The 20,878-nt window shown below is 42.0% G+C and overlaps 1 protein-coding gene across 3 annotated transcripts; it reads left to right on the forward strand.

Annotated features, from left to right (window-relative positions):
• Window positions 1-635: 635 nt before the first annotated feature.
• On the forward strand, window positions 636-4,312 carry LOC139538901 (uncharacterized). Of its 3 annotated transcripts, XM_071341462.1 has the most exons (10): window positions 636-1,351; window positions 1,439-1,615; window positions 1,706-1,767; window positions 1,850-1,936; window positions 2,024-2,065; window positions 2,134-2,307; window positions 2,387-2,422; window positions 2,521-3,075; window positions 3,357-3,468; window positions 3,563-4,312. In XM_071341462.1, exons 1-7 carry the CDS (start codon window positions 1,288-1,290, stop codon window positions 2,420-2,422), a joined length of 642 nt encoding a protein of 213 aa, XP_071197563.1. In that variant the 5' UTR covers window positions 636-1,287; the 3' UTR covers window positions 2,521-3,075; window positions 3,357-3,468; window positions 3,563-4,312. The 3 variants fall into 3 exon arrangements, with proteins under 3 accessions (XP_071197563.1, XP_071197562.1, XP_071197561.1); XM_071341461.1 differs by having other exon boundaries at window positions 2,134-2,422; XM_071341460.1 differs by having other exon boundaries at window positions 2,134-3,075.
• Window positions 4,313-20,878: the final 16,566 nt, after the last annotated feature.

The following is a 20,878-nucleotide window of genomic DNA, read 5'->3' on the forward strand; positions in this document are numbered from 1 at the left end:
GATAAATAGCCTGCTGTAGGTTTTTAAGCCTTATTTTCCAGGGATCCTTTCAAGTGAATTTTAGAGTTCCCAGTACCACCCATGACTGTGTTTACTAGTGATAGAGACATGTTTTTTTTTCCATATTTTTTTTTTGTCCTGGCCTTCACCAAGTGCAATCCTAAGTGAATATGTGGTCATTTGAATTACATGCATTAAGTTTCATAAGATGCACTTTTTCAAACTGGTTCCCCATTGGGATCGCACCCACAACTCCAGCATTGCAAGTGCCATGCTCTAGCAACTGAGCCTGTCACGTTCCTGACCTATTTATGTTAGTTTGTTGTATGTGTTAGTTGGTCAGGACGTGAGTTTGGGTGGGCATTCTATGTTGTCTGTTTCTATGTTGGTTTAAGGGTTGCCTGGTATGGCTCTCAATTAGAGGCAGGTGTTTGGCGTTCCTCTAATTGAGAGTCATATTTAGGTAGGTTGTTTCACAGTGTTCGTTGTGGGTGGTTGTCTCCTGTGTCAGTATGTTACGCCACACGGGACTGTTCCGGTTTTTGTTAGTTCGTTCGTTTTATGTAGTCTGTTTTCCTGGTTCATGCGTTCTTCACGTCGTATGTAAGTTCGTGTCCTGGGGCCTGTTGCACAAAAGTAGAATCAAGACATCCGGGATAAATGACTCAGCTGAGCTCAATGAAGCCAAAACATGTGCGTCCAGGCTTAATTGGTTGCACAAAGACCAAGCCAGGATGAGCAGACACGGATTCATTAAGCCAGGTGAAACCAATCCTGGATAGGTGCGCGCTCACGGCTCACTCAAATAGACCCCGCCACAGATCACAGATTAACTGATTTACCATGGCAACTAGAGCCGCGTACTTTTCCCCGTCGGAAGCACAAATCCTCATGGAGGCATACGAGGAGGTAAAAGATATAATTAAGAAGAAAGGCAACACCGCCACAGTGATAAAGCAAAGAGAAAAAGCGTGGCAAAGTATTGCAGACCGCCTGAATGCGTAAGTAGTGCACAATTACACACTCACCGCTCCGCTGAAACATCACAATTACAATTCAAATATTTAATTCACATCTCCAAAAATGCAGTTGTACTGTAATTATGAAACGGTTAAATTTTTAATTGAAATGCACTGCAGATATGAGTGAAATTGTGTAAAGTAACTCCATCACACTGTATAAAGCTATGATACATTTTTTGATATTTTTACTGAAAACAAGACAAAAATACCAAGTAATTTTTTGCAGTGTGACTCCATTAAATGTGTGTGTGTGTGTAGATTAAACATGAACGGGCCAAAACGGACATGGCAGCAGGTCAAAATCAAATACAAGAACATTCTGCAGAATGGTATGGTCCCTGACTAATATTTAACAAAGCACAAGCATATATTGTACCCAGAAGGTGCCTGCTCACACATTGTCTGTACTGTTTTAGCAGTGAAAAAGAATACCCACAGACAAGGCACGGGTGGTGGGTCACCAAAGGCTGACCTTACCCCAGCAGAGGACATGGCCTTGAAACTAAATAAAGGCAGGCCCGTCTTAGAGGGGATCCCTGGGGGGAAAGAGACGAGCATAGGTTCTTCCCAAGATGCCACCCGCTTCATTCAAGGTATGTCCTTCCATCTCTACATGGGATACAACCACATTCATATTGAATCAATTTGGACTGTCTGACTTTGGTTTACCTATTGCCTTGCAGTGTCTGGCAGCACTGTGTTCCTGTTAGAGCCACCAGCACAAGCACCAGACGATGCTGATCCAGTGAGTACTCCATCAAAGGCATACTGTAGGCCTGGCATGTCTTGTCTACTAGCTTCAATATGAATCCGATTAAATGTGATAGGGTGAAGGCCCCAGTGCAGCAGCAACAGCACATGATGGAGACGATGATGAGGAGGAGACCATCTCTCTGGATTCCAGAAGGCATGAGGTATCATGTTAAGACTGTGAAAGTACTATTTACTCTACAATGGTGAGGAGTCCTCATCAAAATCAAAAAATCTAATTTCTTTTACAGGACCCAGATGCTATACAGTGGGAAAACCAGCCTGGCAACATAGTGCGTATTAATAAAAGGACACCACATCCTGCCAAATTCCAGCTGCGCTAATTGTATTGTGTTCACAGAGCTCACAAGCTATCAGAAAGTTGTATGGCAACCACCTCCGGCGCCAAATAGAACTGGCAGACATAGACATTCAGTACAAGAAGAAAAAGATGGAAAATCTTGCACTGGAGTCCGAAATAAAAAAGAGGACAATTAGGAAACTGGACCTTGAAATAAAAAAACTTGAGAGGGAGGTGAGATATGCCTTCAATGTACACTGTATGCTAACTGTAACACAAATGTATTAATCATTATTTTTCTTTCCTCCCCCAGCTCCAAGAAGATGACACAGCTCAAAATAAAAATTAGGTATATTCTCGTAAAGTCAAGTGAGCCATGACATATGAGCTCTTATTGTGAGCACACAGGACGGTGGCATCTTTCTAAGGTTTTTTTTATTTTCCCAGCAATCAGTACAACCAAGTCATCGTTATAAGGCATCGCCCTCTTTTGCCCACCCCCCCAGCACCAGGTGTGGCCACTAGCCTATATGAAGGCCCAAAATTGTGTGTTCCTTTCTGCTCTGACAATGGCATGCCCATTCGTGCGAGATGTGGTGGATGAAGAAGCACTTGTGCTGAGGAGAGCCTTCAGGCGAGAAAGGGTCTTCAGGGACCGGTTGGACCCACTGGCCTTCCCTGATGACCATCTATATGAAAGATACAGGTTTTCTGCAGATGGCATCAGGTATCTATGCAGACTACTGGGTCCCAGGATTAAGCACCGCACTGCACGGAGCCATGCACTGAGTGTGGAGCAAATGGTTTGTGTGGCCTTGCGCTTTTTTGCTAGTGGAGCCTTCCTGTACTCAGTGGGGGATGCAGAACAGCTGAACAAGGCCACAATTTGCCGCACAATAAGGAGTGTGTGTCTGGCTATCAAAGCATTAGCAGATGTCTTCATCTCCTTCCCTGGCCACAGAAGACTCTGTGACATCAAAGAGGAGTTCTATAGGATTGCAGGTAAGAGGATCTACAAATTACAGGACAACTGTTAACACATAGTAGGATACTCATTACTTTGTGTGACAGGTTTCCCCAATGTCATTGGTGCAGTGGACTGCACACACATAAGGATAAAAGCCCCCTCAGGTGCCCATGAGGCCGATTTTGTGAATAGGAAATCCTTTCACAGCATTAATGTTCAGGTGAACATAACTTTTTGATATTGTCCATTGACGAACACTCTGCATTGCCAGTGATGTGCATTGATTGGTGTAATATTCCTCATCTTATGATTTCAGATGGTCTGCAATGCTGACTGTGTGATCAGCAATGTTGTGGCAAAATGGCCTGGCTCAGTCCATGACTCCAGAATCTTTCGGGCCTCTGAAATCTATCAGTGCCTATCACAAGGTAAGCCACACAACCCCTATTTATAACCATCATGGCTGTGTCAAGAATATCACTGTGTTTATGAGGTAGTAATGATGAGATTTTGTGTTGACAGGTGAATTCTCTGGTGTGTTGCTGGGAGACAGGGGGTATGGCTGCCAGCCTTTTCTCCTGACACCTTTCACAGACCCCCAGGAAGCACAGCAGGCCTACAACCATGCCCATGCCAGGACCAGGGCCAGAGTTGAAATGACCTTTGGCCTCCTGAAGGCACGCTTTCACTGCCTTCACAAATTAAGGGTCAGCCCTGTTAGGGCATGTGATATTACTGTGGCTTGTGCTGTCCTCCACAATGTGGCCTGCCTGAGGAAGGAGATGGCCCCCAGAGTGCCACCAGCCATGGACTGGGACAATCCGGCAATCTTCCCTGATGACGACAGTGGTCGGCTGCTGAGGGACCAATATGTGTTGAATTATTTTAGTTAGTATGTGTGCTTTCAATTTTGGTTAAATATGTCCTGCGGTGGCAGAGGAATTTGGTTTTTTTTGGGTTCGTTTTTTGACGAATTTGGCCTCTTATGATGTTTGTGCGGTATACTGTGTGTAATACAAGGCTGCAGGGAGGCTACTGCATCCATTCATTTGTCTGTTCAGTTGATGTGTATGGATTTGTCCTGCATTTATTTTAGTGTGCAGACATGCAGGGTGTGTTATATACAGACCTTTGAATGTGTATGTATCATTTTGTATAATATGCTTGGATTCTGTGCTTTCCATCTTGTAGAGTCACTGACTTCAGTTTCGAAAGGAGCTGATGGTTTACCTGCTTTGTTTTGTCCTTATTCAATAAAGGAACATAATGTTACACATTGTGTTTTTATATTCATATGGAATGTGTATTTGTTTATATGACAGAGTACTAGGGCCACACTGAAGAAAAAGGATAAAGTCATAAATTTATGAGGCTGGTTCTTTCTGCAGAAAAGCTACATATTGTTTTTACAGTTTTGATACTTATGACAATGTGATACTTAATATTCTGGCACATCAGCATGTCTTTGTTTATGAAACCATACTGAAGTACAATTTCACGAAATGCCCCACATCTGTCATTTTAACAACTGTCCTCCTTTAAAACAACTGGTTACAATATTATGACTTGTGTTTTTTTCCCCTCTGTGGCCCTAATATTCTATCATTTTATATATAGCCTTATAGTCTATGGGAAACTAAATTATCTAATGATAGCAACATCATCTAAAAATCATTTTTTATCCAAAATCATTGAAATTAATGATCACAAACGTTTAAATAATAACAGTGGGTCTAGTTATATGTGATAACAATGTATAGTGAGCAGTGAAATAACTATTGGTTTCCATTTGTGGTGACTGCTGACTGACATTAGGGATGAGATTAAATAGATCCTGGAATTTAGCCTGGTCTGGAGCAGGCTAGCTCCACAGAATAAATCTCCATGGTAATTTATACCATAACATATCCTCCTGCCCCCTATCCATCTTTAGTGCAACCGGATTACGGATCAATTGAGCCAGGATCACCAAGATATCCTGGCTTAATCCCTTATCCTAGTTTTGTGCAACAGGCCCCTGGTCTGTCTACATTCGTTTATTTGTTTTGTAATTCAAGTGTTTGTCGTGTTTTTCCGTTTTGTCTATTAAATCAATATGTATTCACAACCCGCTGCATTTTGGTCAAATCCCTGCTACTCCTCTTCGGATGAGGAGAAGGAGGAAGCCCGTTACAGAGCCATACAGTTACATATTTTGTAAGGCTTTCTTTTGAGGGCCTAGTTTTAACATAATACAGTGACCTGAAACTCATAGTTTACAGGGCACATCAGGCCTGCAAGTCATATCATGTTGGCTTGCAAAGTGATGTGTAATTCTTAGTGGAATCCAGAGCGGGGATATCCAACATTTGGAATTTGTATTCACCCGCATCCTGAATTCAGAATGACTGCCAGGGTTGGGAAGACTAAGCAATGAAACTGATATGAGACTACCCAAACATCTACATTGGAAGAACCATTTCAGTAACAGGTGCAATAAGTCCAAGTAAAATATGGAAATAGTTTGTAGAAATGTATGTTATTTATGTTTGAGTACCATAAGATTAATTAATCAATCAATGTACATGCAAAAACATAAATATAACCAGTCAAAAGTTTGGACACACCTACTCATTCAAGGGTATATCTTTATTTTTAGTATTTTCTACATTGTAGAATATTAGTGAAGACATCAAATCTATGAAATAACACACATGGAATCATGTAGGTACCAAAAATAGTGTTTAACAAATCAAAATATATTTTATATTTGAGATTCTTCAAAGTAGCTACCCTTTGCCTTGATGACAGCATTGCACACTCTTGGCATTCTCTTAACCGGTTTCACCTAGAATGCTTTTCCAACAGTCTTGAAGGAGTTCCCACATATGCTGAGCACTTATTGGCTGCTTTTCCTTCCGTCTGCGGTCCAACTCATCCCAAACCGTCTCAATTGGGTTGAGGTCGGGTGATTGTGGAGGCCAGATCATCTGATGCAGCACTCCATCAATCACCTTCTTTGTCAAATATTCCTTACACAGCCTGGAGGTGTGTTTTGGGTCATTGTCCTGTTGAAAAACAAATGATAGTCCCACTAAGAGCAAACCAGGTGGGATAGCATATTGCTGCAGAATGCTGTGGTACCCATGCTGGTTAAGTGTGCCTTGATTTCTAAATAAATCACCAAGTGTCACCAGCAAAGCACCCCCACACACCACACCTCCTCCTCCATGCTTCACGGTGGGAACTACACATGCGGAGATCAACCATTCATCTACTCTGCGTCTCACAAAGACACGGCGATTGGAACCCAAAATCTCAAATTTGGACTCATCTGACCAAGGACAGATTTTCATTGGTCTAATGTCCATTGCTCGTGTTTCTTGGCCCAAGCAAGACTCTTCTTCTTGTTGGTGTCCTTTAGTAGTGGTTTCTTTGCAGCAATTCAACCACGAAGGCCTGATTCACGCAGTCTCCTTTGAACAGTTGATGTTGAGATGTGTCAGTTACTTGACCTCTGAAGCATTTATTTGGGCTGAAATTTCTGAAGCTGGTAACTCTTATCCTCTGCAGCAGAGGTAACTATGGGTCTTCCATTCCTGTGGCAGTCCTCAGGAGAGCGAGTTTCATCATAGAGCTTGTTTTTGCAACTGCACTTGAAGAAACTTTCAACGTTCTTGAAATTTTCTGGATTGACTGACCTTCATGGCTAAAGATGGACTGTCGTTTATCTTTGCTTATTTGAGCTGTTTTTGCTATAATATGGACTTGGTATTTTACCAAATAGGGCTATCTTCTGTATACCACCCCTACCTTGTCACAACACAACTGATTGGCTCAAAAGCATAAAGAAGGAAAGAAATTCCCCAAATTAATTTTAACAAGGCACACCTGTTAATTGAAATGCAATCCAGGTGACTACTTCATGAAGCTGGTTGAGAGAATGCCAAGAGTGTGCAAAGCTGTCATCAAGGCAGAGGGTGGCTACTTTGAAGAATCTCAAATATAAAATATATTTTGATTTGTTAAACACTATTTTTGGTTACTTCATGATTCAATATGTGTTATTTCATAGTTTTAATGTCTTCACTATTATTCTAAAATATAGAAAAAATAGTAAAAATAAAGAAAAACCCTTGAATGAGTAGGTGTGTCCAAACCTTTGACTGGTACTGTGTATTGAAACAAACATTTGTAAAAAGAAACCTTCATGCTGGGCAATAAGATAATGATAGGCATTTTTTGGTTCAACTCTGGTTATTAACACCAACACTGGGCTTCTTTTACACCACTAAGTGTTAATGTAACTATTTACAGTGTTTATTTAACTTGAATCAATACTAGTTAATCCTGGCCAATTTGCTGTGTGCTATAAAAGGGACTTCCATATATTTAGACTGAAAAACCATAGATGCCACATAAAGAACCCCAGGGAAATAGCAAACATTTTCTACTTTGTATTCATAATCTCCAGCACCACCCCAATATCAACATGTGAAAATTGCGCATTTCCATGTTTTGTAGTAAAAATTCTAAAAGATAAGCATTTCCAATGACATCATCGGTGTGCATCGTGTGATTTTAACCAATTATGAGTAGGCAACTAATTGCCTAATAATTGTCTATTAATTGAATGATGATGTCATCGGAAATACTTATCTTCATCTATTTAGTTTCTTGTTATTACAAAACATATAAATGTCCCTTTATCAGTAAAGAGTTATCCAAAGAACCTTGAGAGCTAAGGAAGAACCATTTAAGATCCTTCGTTTTTTTTCAGGGTAGGGAGCCAGGCCGCTTTCTTAAAAATGAGCAGATTCAAATTTAACCAAAGGAGGGTAGGTGTGGTGTTGAGTTGTGATCGTGCACGAATAAGCAGGCATGGCTGAGGGTCTGATGGTCTGGCCACCCTCTCCCGAGTCTCCAACAACTGGATGGTCCTGTTTTCAGGGGAAAATGTAAAGGAGGTAAAACCCATCCTAGGTCTATGCTGCTGCTGCTGCTGGACAGAATAGTGCACTGTGACGCCGTGCTACATTAAGCAATAATTGGAAGCACCTCTCGATTATGAAGACGGGCCATTTTGCTACACTGAACACCGCACTAAAGTATGAACACATCTCCCCTCCTCTTTCACAGATGGTTAACTTAGATGAAGTAGGGAGGGAGAGAGGGGACGTGTAGCTGCTCTGCTGTATCCCTGGAACTGTGGATACTTGCTTCTCAATCAGTCAGTCAGTCAGTGGATGGGGTAGTTAATGTAAGGATGGGGGACTTATCAGGTAGATAGTCCTGGTAGGTAGTTAAGAGCGTTGGGCCAGTAACTGAAAGGTTGCTTGTTTGAATCTCTGAGCCATCTAGGTGAAACATCTGTTGATGTGCCATTGATCAAGGCACTTAACTGACGGATAGCCTAGTGGTTAGCGCATTGGGCCAGTAATCAAAAGGTTGCTGATTCAAATACCTGAGCCGACAAAGTAAAAAATCTGTACCCTTGAGCAAGACACTTAACCCTTATTTGCTCCAGGGGAGCTGTACTACTATGGCTGATCCTGTAAAACAAGACATTTTACAACACCTATCCGGTCGCTCTGGCTAAGAGTGTCTACTAAAATGTTGAATGTTAATGTAAGGATGCTGTGGTTAATGTAAGGATTGGGGCTGTACAAGTTTAACTGGTTAAACAACACTTCAACTGTATATTGGCTAAATAAGCTCCGTCAGTGGCCATGTTAAATAATGTAAGCACCTGTGTAGTTAATGTATGGATGGCGTAATACATGTAAGCACCTGTGTAGTTAATGTATGGATGGCGTAATACATGTAAGCACCTGTGTAGTTAATGTATGGATGGCGTAATACATGTAAGCACCTGTGTAGTTAATGTATGGATGGCGTAATACATGTAAGCACCTGTGTAGTTAATGTATGGATGGCGTAATACATGTAAGCAGTGGCGGTTCTAGCCTGTATGGCTCCCTGGGCGAACCCCCCCTTCAGTGCCCATTCCGGACTAACTGTAATTTTTATTCAAACACAAAGAAATAATCATAACATTTAAAAATATATAAATATAAAAATATATACAAAAATAAGACTCATAAATATCAAAACGAAATAACAAAGACAAATAGAAACAAATTTGTGTTGATTTGGCACTGGAGCATCAATACATTACCCATCCCCCAACACTGTCAACCAAGAGTCAAGACTAAACCAATTCACCTTGGTGGTGTGCAGACTGGTTTTATATAATTCTTAACGATTTTGCACAAACCAGAAAAAAATGCAACAATAAGACTGTGAAACTATATATTCACAGTATTATGAATGAATTGTGGTTTATTTGGTAGGATTTTGTAGTGTGACTGATTTTACTAATTGCATTAGTACTGTACAAAGTTAGAGGTGCGCTATTTGATAGATTCCCCCGCCCTCCCTAGGTCAACCTACCCCCGCCCCCCACCCCATCTCATACTTCTGATGGGAGACCTTACCAGGCACTAGCCTGCCTTGCTCAACTACAATCAGGGCGCCCACTCCGACAAGGTTAATTGACCCACAGTCCCACACGGTGACATGAAATCATTGACGTGACGTGCAAATGAGTGTTAGAAAAACGATCACGCAAATGTCACCAATCCAAATGTTTTGGTGCGGGTGCACCGTGCCGCCTCTGGCAAGATGCCGCCCTGGGCAGCTGCCCATGTCACCTATACCTAAATCCGCTACTGCATGCAAGGATGGAAGTACTGATACTGCTGTACAACATCCTCAGATCCTCGGGATGAGAATGCTCTAATGCAGGGGTCGGCAACCCTGGTCCTGGAGGCACTTCATGTTTTTGATTTAACTGAGCTGGAAGACGAGGTGTGTTGAATTTAGGGAAATCACTTAACTGATCAGTTTGCTCAGTTGGTCAGGTGCGGTGCCTAGTTGGAGAAAAATCCTGAAATACCTGCGACACTTCAGGAACAGGATTGACTACCCCTGCTCTCACGTTTAGTTTCAGAAACCCAATTAAGGAGTTTTTGCACGTGTGCCACAGGCAGAACGCATGCTGAAAGTTGTTGAGGGGCTGGTATTCCCTAGGCTGGTTCCCTTCTTTTCTTCATTCAGCTTCTTTGATGCAATCAGATCTCATGGTCAACGTCTTTCATTTGCCCCCTTTTGAAGATCTTATGATGTGGTCTTGGTCTCAAATTGTACTCAATTCCCTACATAGTGCAGTACGTACACAGCGAATTTCCCAGTGTTAAATTAACACTGAAAGTATGGACATGTATAGATACTGAACAGTGTTGAATTAACACACTGCTTAGTGTAAAGATTAATTTGCATATTTCCCAGAGTGCCTTGCCTTTGAGTCAATTGTAGAGTTACCACCCACGACTGAATTTGTTAGTGACATTTCTGCCTTGTTGATGTCACCAAGTGAGACCTTAAGTGAATATGATATTATTAAAATCACATTATTTTAAAGTAATGAACAGTCAAAGTCATGACAGATGATATTTGGATGAAACCAGATCAAAGTATGAAAAATGACTGTTGCTTCTACATTTATAACTTCTACATTTATAAAGTTGGATCATAGAGTTACCCTCCTCCATGTCAAACACTTGGATTCAGGAGGCAGGAATATTAAGGGTTTAGGGTGACAATACCCTAACTCTCATTTTAATACACCAATGGTAAAATGATATTCTCTTAACTAATTAAAATAAGTACTGCCTTGTAACAAACATCGGAGAAGGCGTGTTTGCGGACGGGTGTAGTTTATAAAGCTAGACAGCTGCTCTACTGATGCCAAAATTTGACTATAATTAAAAGTTTACACTATTCCTCTATGGCAAAGATACTTATATGTCTCCCCTTTCATCTGTGTCTGGTGTTAGCTAGTTAATGGCTAGCTAGGTCTTCAGCCAGCATGGAACAAAAGGGGGCAAGGGTCGTTCATTACTCTGACACGTCCATCAGTGCTGCTGTGAACCACATCACGAGAGATATATATTTAAAAAAAATTGACATCATTGATGCAATTTCAATGTTGTTTGAGTTGCTTTGTGTATCATCAAATTTGCTTGAGTTGATTGTGCTGTAACACTGCTCACTGATTCGACGTTTCTTGACATAAGAGTTTCAAAGAGCTGTCAGTCAAGGCAGGCTCATGACTATAAGCTCCCCGCCCACTAGCCATGAGAGAAAAATTACAATCTGTGAAATTTCTAGCCCAAAATATTATGGGTGATATTTTAGTCACACAAAAGGCTATTTTACATGGGAATCAGAATGACTGTTGGGGTACCTTTAACACTCAGTGTTGATTTAACACTGGAGAATGTGCTGTCCTGGATTAAAAAGCAAGATCAATGGAGATTCACTATTGAAAAACATTTTTAGTCCAGGACCAGGCTTAATGTGTCTGGGAAACCACCCCCTAAAGTTCAGTATTGAAGAATAAAGACAACTGTTATTTTTCTACTGACCAAAAAATCTCTCTGCATTAATACAGATGGATTTTGTGTATGTATATGAGTATGTGAGCCTTGTCTGAGCCAGAACTGCCCACAGCGATCAGTGTTGGTATATTAATGTATGTTTTGCAATAATAGTACTAATGATATATGTACAGTGGGGAGAACAAGTATTTGATACACTGCCGATTTTGCAGGTTTTCCTACTTACAAAGCATGTAGAGGTCTGTCATTTTTATCATAGGTACACTTCAACTGTGAGAGACGGAATCTAAAACAAAAATCCAGAAAATCACATTGTATGATTTTTAAGTAATTAATTTGCATTTTATTGCATGACATAAGTATTTGATCACCTACCAACCAGTAAGAATTCCGGCTCTCACAGACCTGTTAGTTTTTCTTTAAGAAGCCCTCCTGTTCTCTACTCATTACCTGTATTAACTGCACCTGTTTGAACTCGTTACCTGTATAAAAGACACCTGTCCACACACTCAATCAAACAGACTCCAACCTCTCCACAATGGCCAAGACCAGAGAGCTGTGTAAGGACATCAGGGATAAATTGTAGACCTGTACAAGGCTGGGATGGGCTACAGGACAATAGCCAAGCAGCTTGGTGAGAAGGCAACAACTGTTGGCACAATTATTAGAAAATGGAAGAAGTTCAAGATGACGGTCAATCACCCTCGGTCTGGGGCTCCATGCAAGATCTCACCTCGTGGGGCATCAATGATCATGAGGAATGTGAGGGATCAGCCCAGAACTACACGGCAGGACCTGGTCAATGACCTGAAGAGAGCTGGGACCACAGTCTCAAAGAAAACCATTAGTAACACACTACGCCGTCATGGATTAAAATCCTGCAGCGCACGCAAGGTCCCCCTGCTCAAGCCAGCGCATGTCCAGGCCCGTCTGAAGTTTGCCAATGACCATCTGGATGATCCAGAGGAGGAATGGGAGAAGGTCATGTGGTCTGATGAGACAAAAATAGAGCTTTTTGCTCTAAACTCCACTCGCCGTGTTTGGAGGAATAGAAGGATGAGTACAACCCCAAGAACACCATCCCAACCGTGAAGCATGGAGGTGGAAACATCATTCTTTGGGGATGCTTTTCTGCAAAGGGGACAGGACGACTGCACCGTATTGAAGGGAGGATGGATGGGGCCATGTATCGCGAGATCTTGACCAACAACCTCCTTCCCTCAGTAAGAGCATTGAAGATGGGTCGTGGCTGGGTCTTCCAGCATGACAACGACCCGAAACACACAGCCAGGGCAACTAAGGAGTGGCTCCGTAAGAAGCATCTCAAGGTCCTGGAGTGGCCTAGCCAGTCTCCAGACCTGAACCCAATAGAAAATCTTTGGAGGGAGCCGAAAGTCCGTATTGCCCAGCGACAGCCCCGAAACCTGAAGGATCTGGAGAAGGTCTGTATGGAGGAGTGGGCCAAAATCCCTGCTGCAGTGTGTGCAAACCTGGTCAAGAACTACAGGAAACGTATGATCTCTGTAATTGCAAACTAAGGTTTCTGTACCAAATATTCAGTTCTGCTTTTCTGATGTATCAAATACTTATGTCATGCAATAAAATGCAAATTAATTACTTAAAAATCATACAATGTGATTTTCTGGATTTTTGTTTTAGATTCCTTCTCTCACAGTTGAAGTGTACCTATGATAAAAATTACAGACCTCTACATGCTTTGTAAGTAGGAAAACCTGCAAAATTGTCAGTGTATCAAATACTTGTTCTCCCCACTGTATATAGCGCTTCCATTAAAATCAGAATTTCAAAGTCGCTTTAAAAAATATATACAAATAAATGTAGGGATATTGCAGTTCTTGGGAGATGGTCTTCCGGAACGAGATGATAGGTGGTTCGGAAAGGCAGTAGGTTATCTTTAGCGGAGGGAGCATTTATGGTTCAGCTATGCTGGGAGGTTTAATGTCTGACAGACAAGCCCAGAGCTCTCCAATAGGCACCTCGTCACCTCCAACATTCACAGCTCATCCTTCGTCGGTAGGCTGGATCGTCCACTACCAGAAGTGAAGCACCCACCTGGGTGATGCTTCGGCAGCTAAAAGCGAAAGTAATATCACCACATAGGCAGTAGTCTGGATCACTGCCCTATGAGGCGAGCCTCGCCACCCCCCCGCGGTACACATCTTCCCAGCAACCGGGAAAGGAGTGCTATACATTTATAAACCAGACTTTAAAAGTGTTTTCAGTGTGTTCTGATGTAGGTTAACAACAAAACCCATGAATGCCCAATTTGGCACACCTCACATTCACATTGCGTAGTCTTTACATGCACACAGCTAATCGACAAGAGGCAGACCCTGCCATGCCCATCTTGAGCTTGAATCATCATTCAAACTCTGATCTTATATGACTGATTACTGTTACAGTTCAGGATTCAAGCCTTCTGGTTGATCACATCTGTTGATCTGTTTCCTGTGAGTTGCTGAGAGCCAGAAATGTGTTAGAAGTGTCAGAGCTGGCAGGTGTGGTAAATGTAACACGTAAAATCATGCTGATGTTGATGACAATGACGATCATGGGAAGATGGGTGTTTATTTAAACGTTGTGGTCTGAAGGTTCTGCATCTTTTGAATGTTGTTCCTGAGATCGGAGGTTTATCCTGATAATGCCATGCTGCTTACGCACGCATGTATGCACGACAATGCAGTTTGGTATATTCAGTGTTAATCTGTGTTTCATTTATTTTTAAACCATGGCCAATTCAATGGCATTGAAGCAAAACCCATGTAACCCAATTTGGCACACCACACATTCACATTGCATATCCAATCCTTGCACACAGCTATCGACGAGAGGCAGACATGGCTGGTGTCGTCAGTCTCATCCTTCACTCTATCTCTTCTCATCCATCCTTCCGAAAAAAGGTGCCTACCTGTCTATCTGTCTACCTACCTACCTGTCCACCCGTTTGTCTGTCAGTCTAACTGCCAGCCAACCAGGTAATTCATATTCCCAACCTGTGCCTTGCTACCAAAAGAGAGACACAGAGAGATAGAGGGAGCTTGAAGGCCGGGAGGGAGAGAGAGAAGGAGGCGAGAGGTTCACATAAGTATATCAGTCAATTGAAATTAATTCAATTCAATAGACTCTAATCTATGGAAATCACGACTGGGCAGGAGCGCAGCAATCGGTGGGCCCACCCACTTGGGAGCCAGGCTGACCCACTGGGGAGCCAGGCCCAGCCATTCAATATGAGTTTTTCCCCACAAAAAGACTTTATTACAGACAGAAAAATTCCTCAGTTTCATCAGCTGTCTGGGTGGCTGGTCTCAGATGATCCCGAAGGTGAAGAAGCCAGATGTGGAGGTCCTGGGCTGGCGTGGTTAGACGTGGTCTGCGGTTGTGAGGCTGGTTGGACATAGTGCCAAATTCACTAAAACAATGTTGAAAGTGGCTTATAGTAGAGAAATTAATATGAAATTATCTGGCAACAGCTCCAGTGGACATTCCTGCATGCCAATTGCATGCTCCCTCAAAACTCAAGACATCTGTGGCATTGTATTGTGTTGTGTGACAAAACTGCACATTTTAGAGTGGACTTTTATTGTCTCCAGCACCTGGAGTGGTGCACCAACAAGGTGCACCTATTTAATGATCAAGCTGTTTAATCAGCTTCTTAATATTCCACACCTGTCAGAAGGATGGATTATTTTGGCAAAGGAGAAATGCTCATTAACAGGGATGTGAACAAATTTGTTCAAAGAATTTGAGAGAAATAAGCTTTTTGTGCATACGGAAAATTTCTAGGATGTTTTATTTCAGCTCATGAATCATTGGACCAACACTTCACGTTGCGTTTATATTAATGTTCAGTATACAGTGCCTTCGGAAAGTATTCAGACCCCTTGACTTTTCCACATTTTGTTACATTACAGCCTTATTCTAAAATGGATTAAATTGTTGTTTTTTCCGTCATTAATCTACACACAATACCCCATAATGACAAAGCAAAAACAGCTTTTTATAAATGTTTGCACATTTATAAAAAAAATAAAAAATAAAATGGAAATATCACATTTACATAAGTATTCAGACCGTTGACTCAGGACTTTGGTGAAGCACCTTTGGCAGCGATTACAGCCTCGAGTCTTCTTGGGTATGATGCTACAAGCTTGACACACCTGTATTTGGGGAGTATCTCCCATTCTTCTCTGCAGATCTTCTCAAGCTCTGTCAGTTTGGATGGGGAGTGTCGCTGCACAGCTATTTTCAGGTCTCTCCAGAGATGTTCGATTGGGTTCATGTTCAGGCTCTGGCTTGGCCACTCAAGGACATTCAGAGACTTGTCCCGAAACTTGTTCTTCAAGGATCTCTCTGTACTTTGTTCCGTTAATCTTTTCCTCGATCCTGACTAGTCTCCCAGTCCCTGCCACTGAAAAACATCCCCAGAGCATGATGCTGCCACCACCATGATTCACCGTAGGGATGGTACCAGGTTTCCTCCAGACATGACGCTTGGCATTCAGGCCAAAGAGTTCAATCTTGGTTCATCAAACCAGAAAATCTTGTTTCTCATGGTCTGAGAGTCTTTAGATGCCTTTTGACAAACTCTAAGCAGGGTGTCATGTGCCTTTTACTGGGAGATGGCTTCCGTCTGAACACTCCACTATAAAGGGTTCTGGAGCTCTGTCAGAGTGAGCATCGGGTTCTTGGTCACCTCCCTGACCAAGGCCCTTCTTTCCTGATTGCTCAGTTTGGCCGGGCGGCCAGCTCTAGGAAGAGTCTTGGTGGTTCCAAACATCCTCCATTTAAGAATGATCGGGGCCACTGTGTTCTTGGAGATCTTCAATGCTGCAGAAATGTTTTGGTACCCTTCCCTAGATCTGTTCCTCGACACAATCCTATCTTGGCGCTCTATGGACAGTTCCTTTGCCCTCATGGCTTGGTTTTTGCTCTGACATGCACTGCCAACTGTGGGACCTTATATAGATTAGGAGTCATGCTCAGAAGATGTTTGTACTGTTTGGGTCAACCTATGTATGTGCACAGACATTTTCAGTAATGAAATATAACAAGTCAAGGCACAGCTCATCTCTTACTGACTCTCACCTCTCAGCAATCCTGCGCATAGCGACGTCAGAAACTATACCTGACTTCAGTGCTCTAGTCAATGCCCATCAGAGACTTCACTCCCCACACTGATTGAGTAGTTTAAATGTAATGTTGAGCGCTCTCTTTCTTGTGTTTTTGTGCATATCCATTAAAACAAGAGTTCTGTCCATGGTGCTGAATGCACAGTGTACTTTTCCCTCCGTGTAGTTCATTGCATGTTTAATAATGAAAATACCTACCAAAAGGATGTCGTTTATTTCTGTGCATGTTAAAAAAGTAAAATAAGTAGCATATCTAGATGTGATTTACAGTAGATATATCTGTCAAGACAGTCATACACATGTATAATCCTGTAATATGATTCTGGCCCGTAATGGCAAAAATGTATTCTAATGTGGCCCTCCATGGAAAATAATTGCCCAGGCCTGCTCTAGACTATCTAGAAAGGTGGCCATGAGAGCCTCGTCAGTAGGCTTGATATCATACAGCAGTGGCCACCAACCGGTTGATTGCGAACGACTGGTCAATCTTCAAGGCATTTCTATAGAAAAGCCAAAGATAAGGGCTTACGCTACTTTTTTTTTCTGTTGCGCTGTTGGCGGCAGGTGCACTTGATTCAGAAGCCCTGCGCACCGGGTATGCAAAGTGTTCCCATTTTGAACCTTTTAACCTTCCCGGGCAGACCACCTTCCCGGGCCGGCAGATCTGTGGCTAAATCAAGAGTGCCTACCTGTGCTGCCAATCAGATATAGCTCAATGTCACCGTGCCTACAGCTTCTAGCAAAGTTTGATACTAGCCTACATGAGGATTTCATAACTTTTAAAAACAATGACCAGAGAGACTGTCAAAGAATACAGAAAAGAGCTGCTGTTTTTATGAGTGAGTTTCAGCACTGTCAACACTGTTTTTAATCAACACTATTACAAAACATAAAACGTGCATCTCCATACTACCACTCGCGCTGCAGCTGCAATTAATTATTAGCCAAGTGTATTGGTAGCCCTGTGTTTTTATTATTAGCAGCAGCTCGTCGTGCATATTTTAATATCAAGGAATATTTCACTTTCTCTGGTCGTAGGAAAAACATAAATTTGTGCATGAGGCAGATGCGGTGCGACTCGAGTTTCGCCATCAGGCAGAAGATGGTGTCCCCTCTTTCTGGTCCATCTCAACTGAGGAATGGAAGGAGAGAGTCTGCATTGGCTGTGCAGCATTTAGCAGTAGTCAGGGCATTCATACTTCTTGCGCCTCTCAGAGCAACGCAAAGCTATTGAGCAGAGCTGTTGTGAAGGAAGTTGTCAAGGAAGTGAGTTTGTGTTCATACAGGACTTTCCACCCCCACCTACCATCAACCAATCATGTCAATGTGGAGCTATACGGAGCTATACGCATTGTTAAAAATGTGGGAGACACAGCGATGTGGTACGGAGCTCAATTTGGCCTCTGCATGCCTCCAGAGGCTCTGCAATTGCGTCACACTCTCCATATGGAGCCTCCGACCACATTTTTCAGATCAAGCATAATATTGCCTTTAAGAGGCGGACCCTCTGCTGCTCTCCTCCTCCCTCCGTTAAGACTAATGCCGTGTTCAAAACAACTGGGAACTTGGACATCTCCGACTTCCGACTTCAGTGCGTTCAAGACAACTGGGAAAAGTATTTTTGAATGGTCATCCAACTCAGAATTCCAAGTCGGAAACTCGTGCATCTTTCTGAGTTCCTAGTTGTCTTGAAAGCACCATGAGTATCATTAGTCCAATAAAATAAAAAATATAATTATTTGTAAATTATTTAAATTTATGCTCAGCTGTGCCTCAGCTGTGCCTTGCAAGTGCTATACCAACTGATCTATTTTATTATCAAAGCTAGAGTTTTGTCAGGCCAGACATATAGCAAAAACTCGTGGTTAATTTATTAGGCCTACTGCATAAACCTCATTCCTACAGAACTGTTTTGTTAGGTTAATGTAAAAAAAAATTAAGTAATCTTTTTTTCTTTTGTTTTTATCTGAGCGGTAGATCTTAGCTTGCTTTTTGACTGCGAATGAGATCTTGACTCAGAAATGGTAGCCTACCATAGAACTCCCTGGCCACCCCCGGGATGTCATCACTGTTAGTAACACCGTCCCCTTGGTTGTTGTACAGAGAAAGGATGGGTGCATTTCTCCTTTTTGACTTGTGCTGGATATTCTTCTGTTCTTCTGTTCTTCCTGATAGAGGGTGGAAAGGTGTCCCTTGGTTTCAGCCATCTCTTGGGCCATGTCCCACTCCCTCTAGCTGGAGGAGGCTAAGACATTAGAAGGCATTGACTGCTGGGTCCTGAAGGATAGATGTATTCATCCGAAAGGACCCCCTACCTACTCTCACTAGGCTTTCCCAATCTAAGGACACGGTCAGCATCCTGTGGTCTGAGAAGTGCACTGCTTGGCTTGTCAGGGAGAACATTCTCAGATAATTGATTGTAGTTCCTTTGTGCTACAGTCTCTCTTGGGCCTTTGTCTCAGAGGGCACAGTTGAAGTCTCCCCCCACCAGGACTGGAGTGGGGGGGAGCAGGAGTAACCGAAGCTGTTTGAAGAGGGTTACTCTCTCGGCCACGTTGGTGGGGCTGTACACGTTGATGACCCTCAGGGGGAAAACCCTGAATCTTGAGTTCAAAGACGAGGATTCGCCCGCTCTTGATTACCCTTGCTGGACTTCAGTTTGAGGTGGGAGGATGTATCAACTCAAATTTTATCGGTCACATACACATGGTTACACGATGTTATTGCGAGTGTAGCGAAATGCTTTTGCTTCTAGATCCGACAGTGCAGGTAATATCTAACAATTCCACAACAAAACCTAATACACAATCTAGTAAAGAAATGGGATGAGAATAAATAAGTATACAATATATTGATGAGCAGTGACAGCGCGGCTAAGATGCAATAGATGTAGTTGAAGTTGGAAGTTTACATACACTTTAGCCAAATACATTTAAACTCAGTTTTTCACAATTCCTGACATTTAACCTCTGGGATAGCGGGACGCTTGCGTCCCAACTGGCCAATAGCCAGGGAAAATGTAGAGCGCCAGATTCAAAAAAATTATATAAAATCAAACTTTCATTAAATCACACATATAAGATACCAAATTAAAGCTACACTCGTTGTGAATTCAGCCAACATGTCAGATTTCAAAAAGGCTTTTCGGCGAAAGCATAAGATGCTATTATCTGATGATAGCAAAATGTCAACAAAGAGAGTGTAGCCTACTTCAACCATGCCGGCGCTACTCAAAACGCAGATATAAAATATAAAACATGCATTACCTTTGACGAGATTCTTTTGTTGGCACTCCAATATGTTCCATAAACATCACAAATGGTCCTTTTGTTCGATTAGTTCCGTCCATATATATCCAAATTGTCCATTTATTTGGCGCCGTTGTACCAGAAAAAAACAGCTTCCAATAAGCGCAAAGTCACTACAAAATATCTAAAAAATTACCTCTAAACTTTGCCAAAACATTTCAAAGTACTTTTGTAATACAACTTAAGGTATTTGTAAACGTTAATAATCGATCAAATTGAAGACGGGTCAATCTGTTTTCAATACAGGAGATCAACAAACTAACGCTACTTTTCTAGTCTTGCGCAACTCTCAAACAGTACACAAGACGTTACTCTACTTCCTGGTGTCCTTCTTCTTCATTTCACAAATGAATAACCTCAACCTATTTCCCAAGACTGGTGACATCCAGTGGAAGCAGTAGGAACTGAGAGTAGAGTGATTAGAAATTTGGCCTGCCCATAAAATCTCATTGAACAGACAGTGACTTAAAAAAAAAATGGTTAGTCCTCAGGGTTTTGCCGGCTACATAAATTCTGTTATACTTACAGATATGATTCAAACAGTTTTAGAAACTTCAGAGTGTTTTCTATCCAAATCTACTAATAATATGCATATCTTATATTCTGGGGATGAGTAGAACGAAGTTGAAATTAGGCACGCTATTTTTCCCTAAGTGAAAACTCTGCCACCTATCCTAGAGAAGTTTTAATCCTAGTAAAACCTGTCATAGGTCAGTTAGGATCACCACTTTATTACTTTAAGAATGTGAAATGTCAGAATAATAGTAGAGAGAATGATTTATTTCAGCTTTTATTTCTTTCATCGCATTCCCAGTCGGTCAGAAGTTTACATACACTAAATTAGTATTTGGTAGCATTGCCTTTAAATTGTTTAACTTGGGTCAAACGTTTTGGGTTGCCTTCCACAAGCTTCCTACAATAAGTTGGGTGAATTTTGGC

This window comes from Salvelinus alpinus, chromosome 14 (assembly GCF_045679555.1).
Source record: "Salvelinus alpinus chromosome 14, SLU_Salpinus.1, whole genome shotgun sequence".
Lineage (NCBI taxonomy): Eukaryota > Metazoa > Chordata > Actinopteri > Salmoniformes > Salmonidae > Salvelinus > Salvelinus alpinus.

Excerpts from the sequence above, each read along its gene's own strand:
- LOC139538901 (XM_071341460.1), top strand. The coding sequence starts at position 1,288 with ATGAACGGGCCAAAACGGACATGGCAGCAGGTCAAAATCAAATACAAG. Across the intron at positions 1,352-1,438 it reads CAAGAACATTCTGCAGAATG|CAGTGAAAAAGAATACCCAC; the intron begins GTATGGTCCCTG and ends GTACTGTTTTAG. Across the intron at positions 1,937-2,023 it reads TGGATTCCAGAAGGCATGAG|GACCCAGATGCTATACAGTG; the intron begins GTATCATGTTAA and ends TTTCTTTTACAG.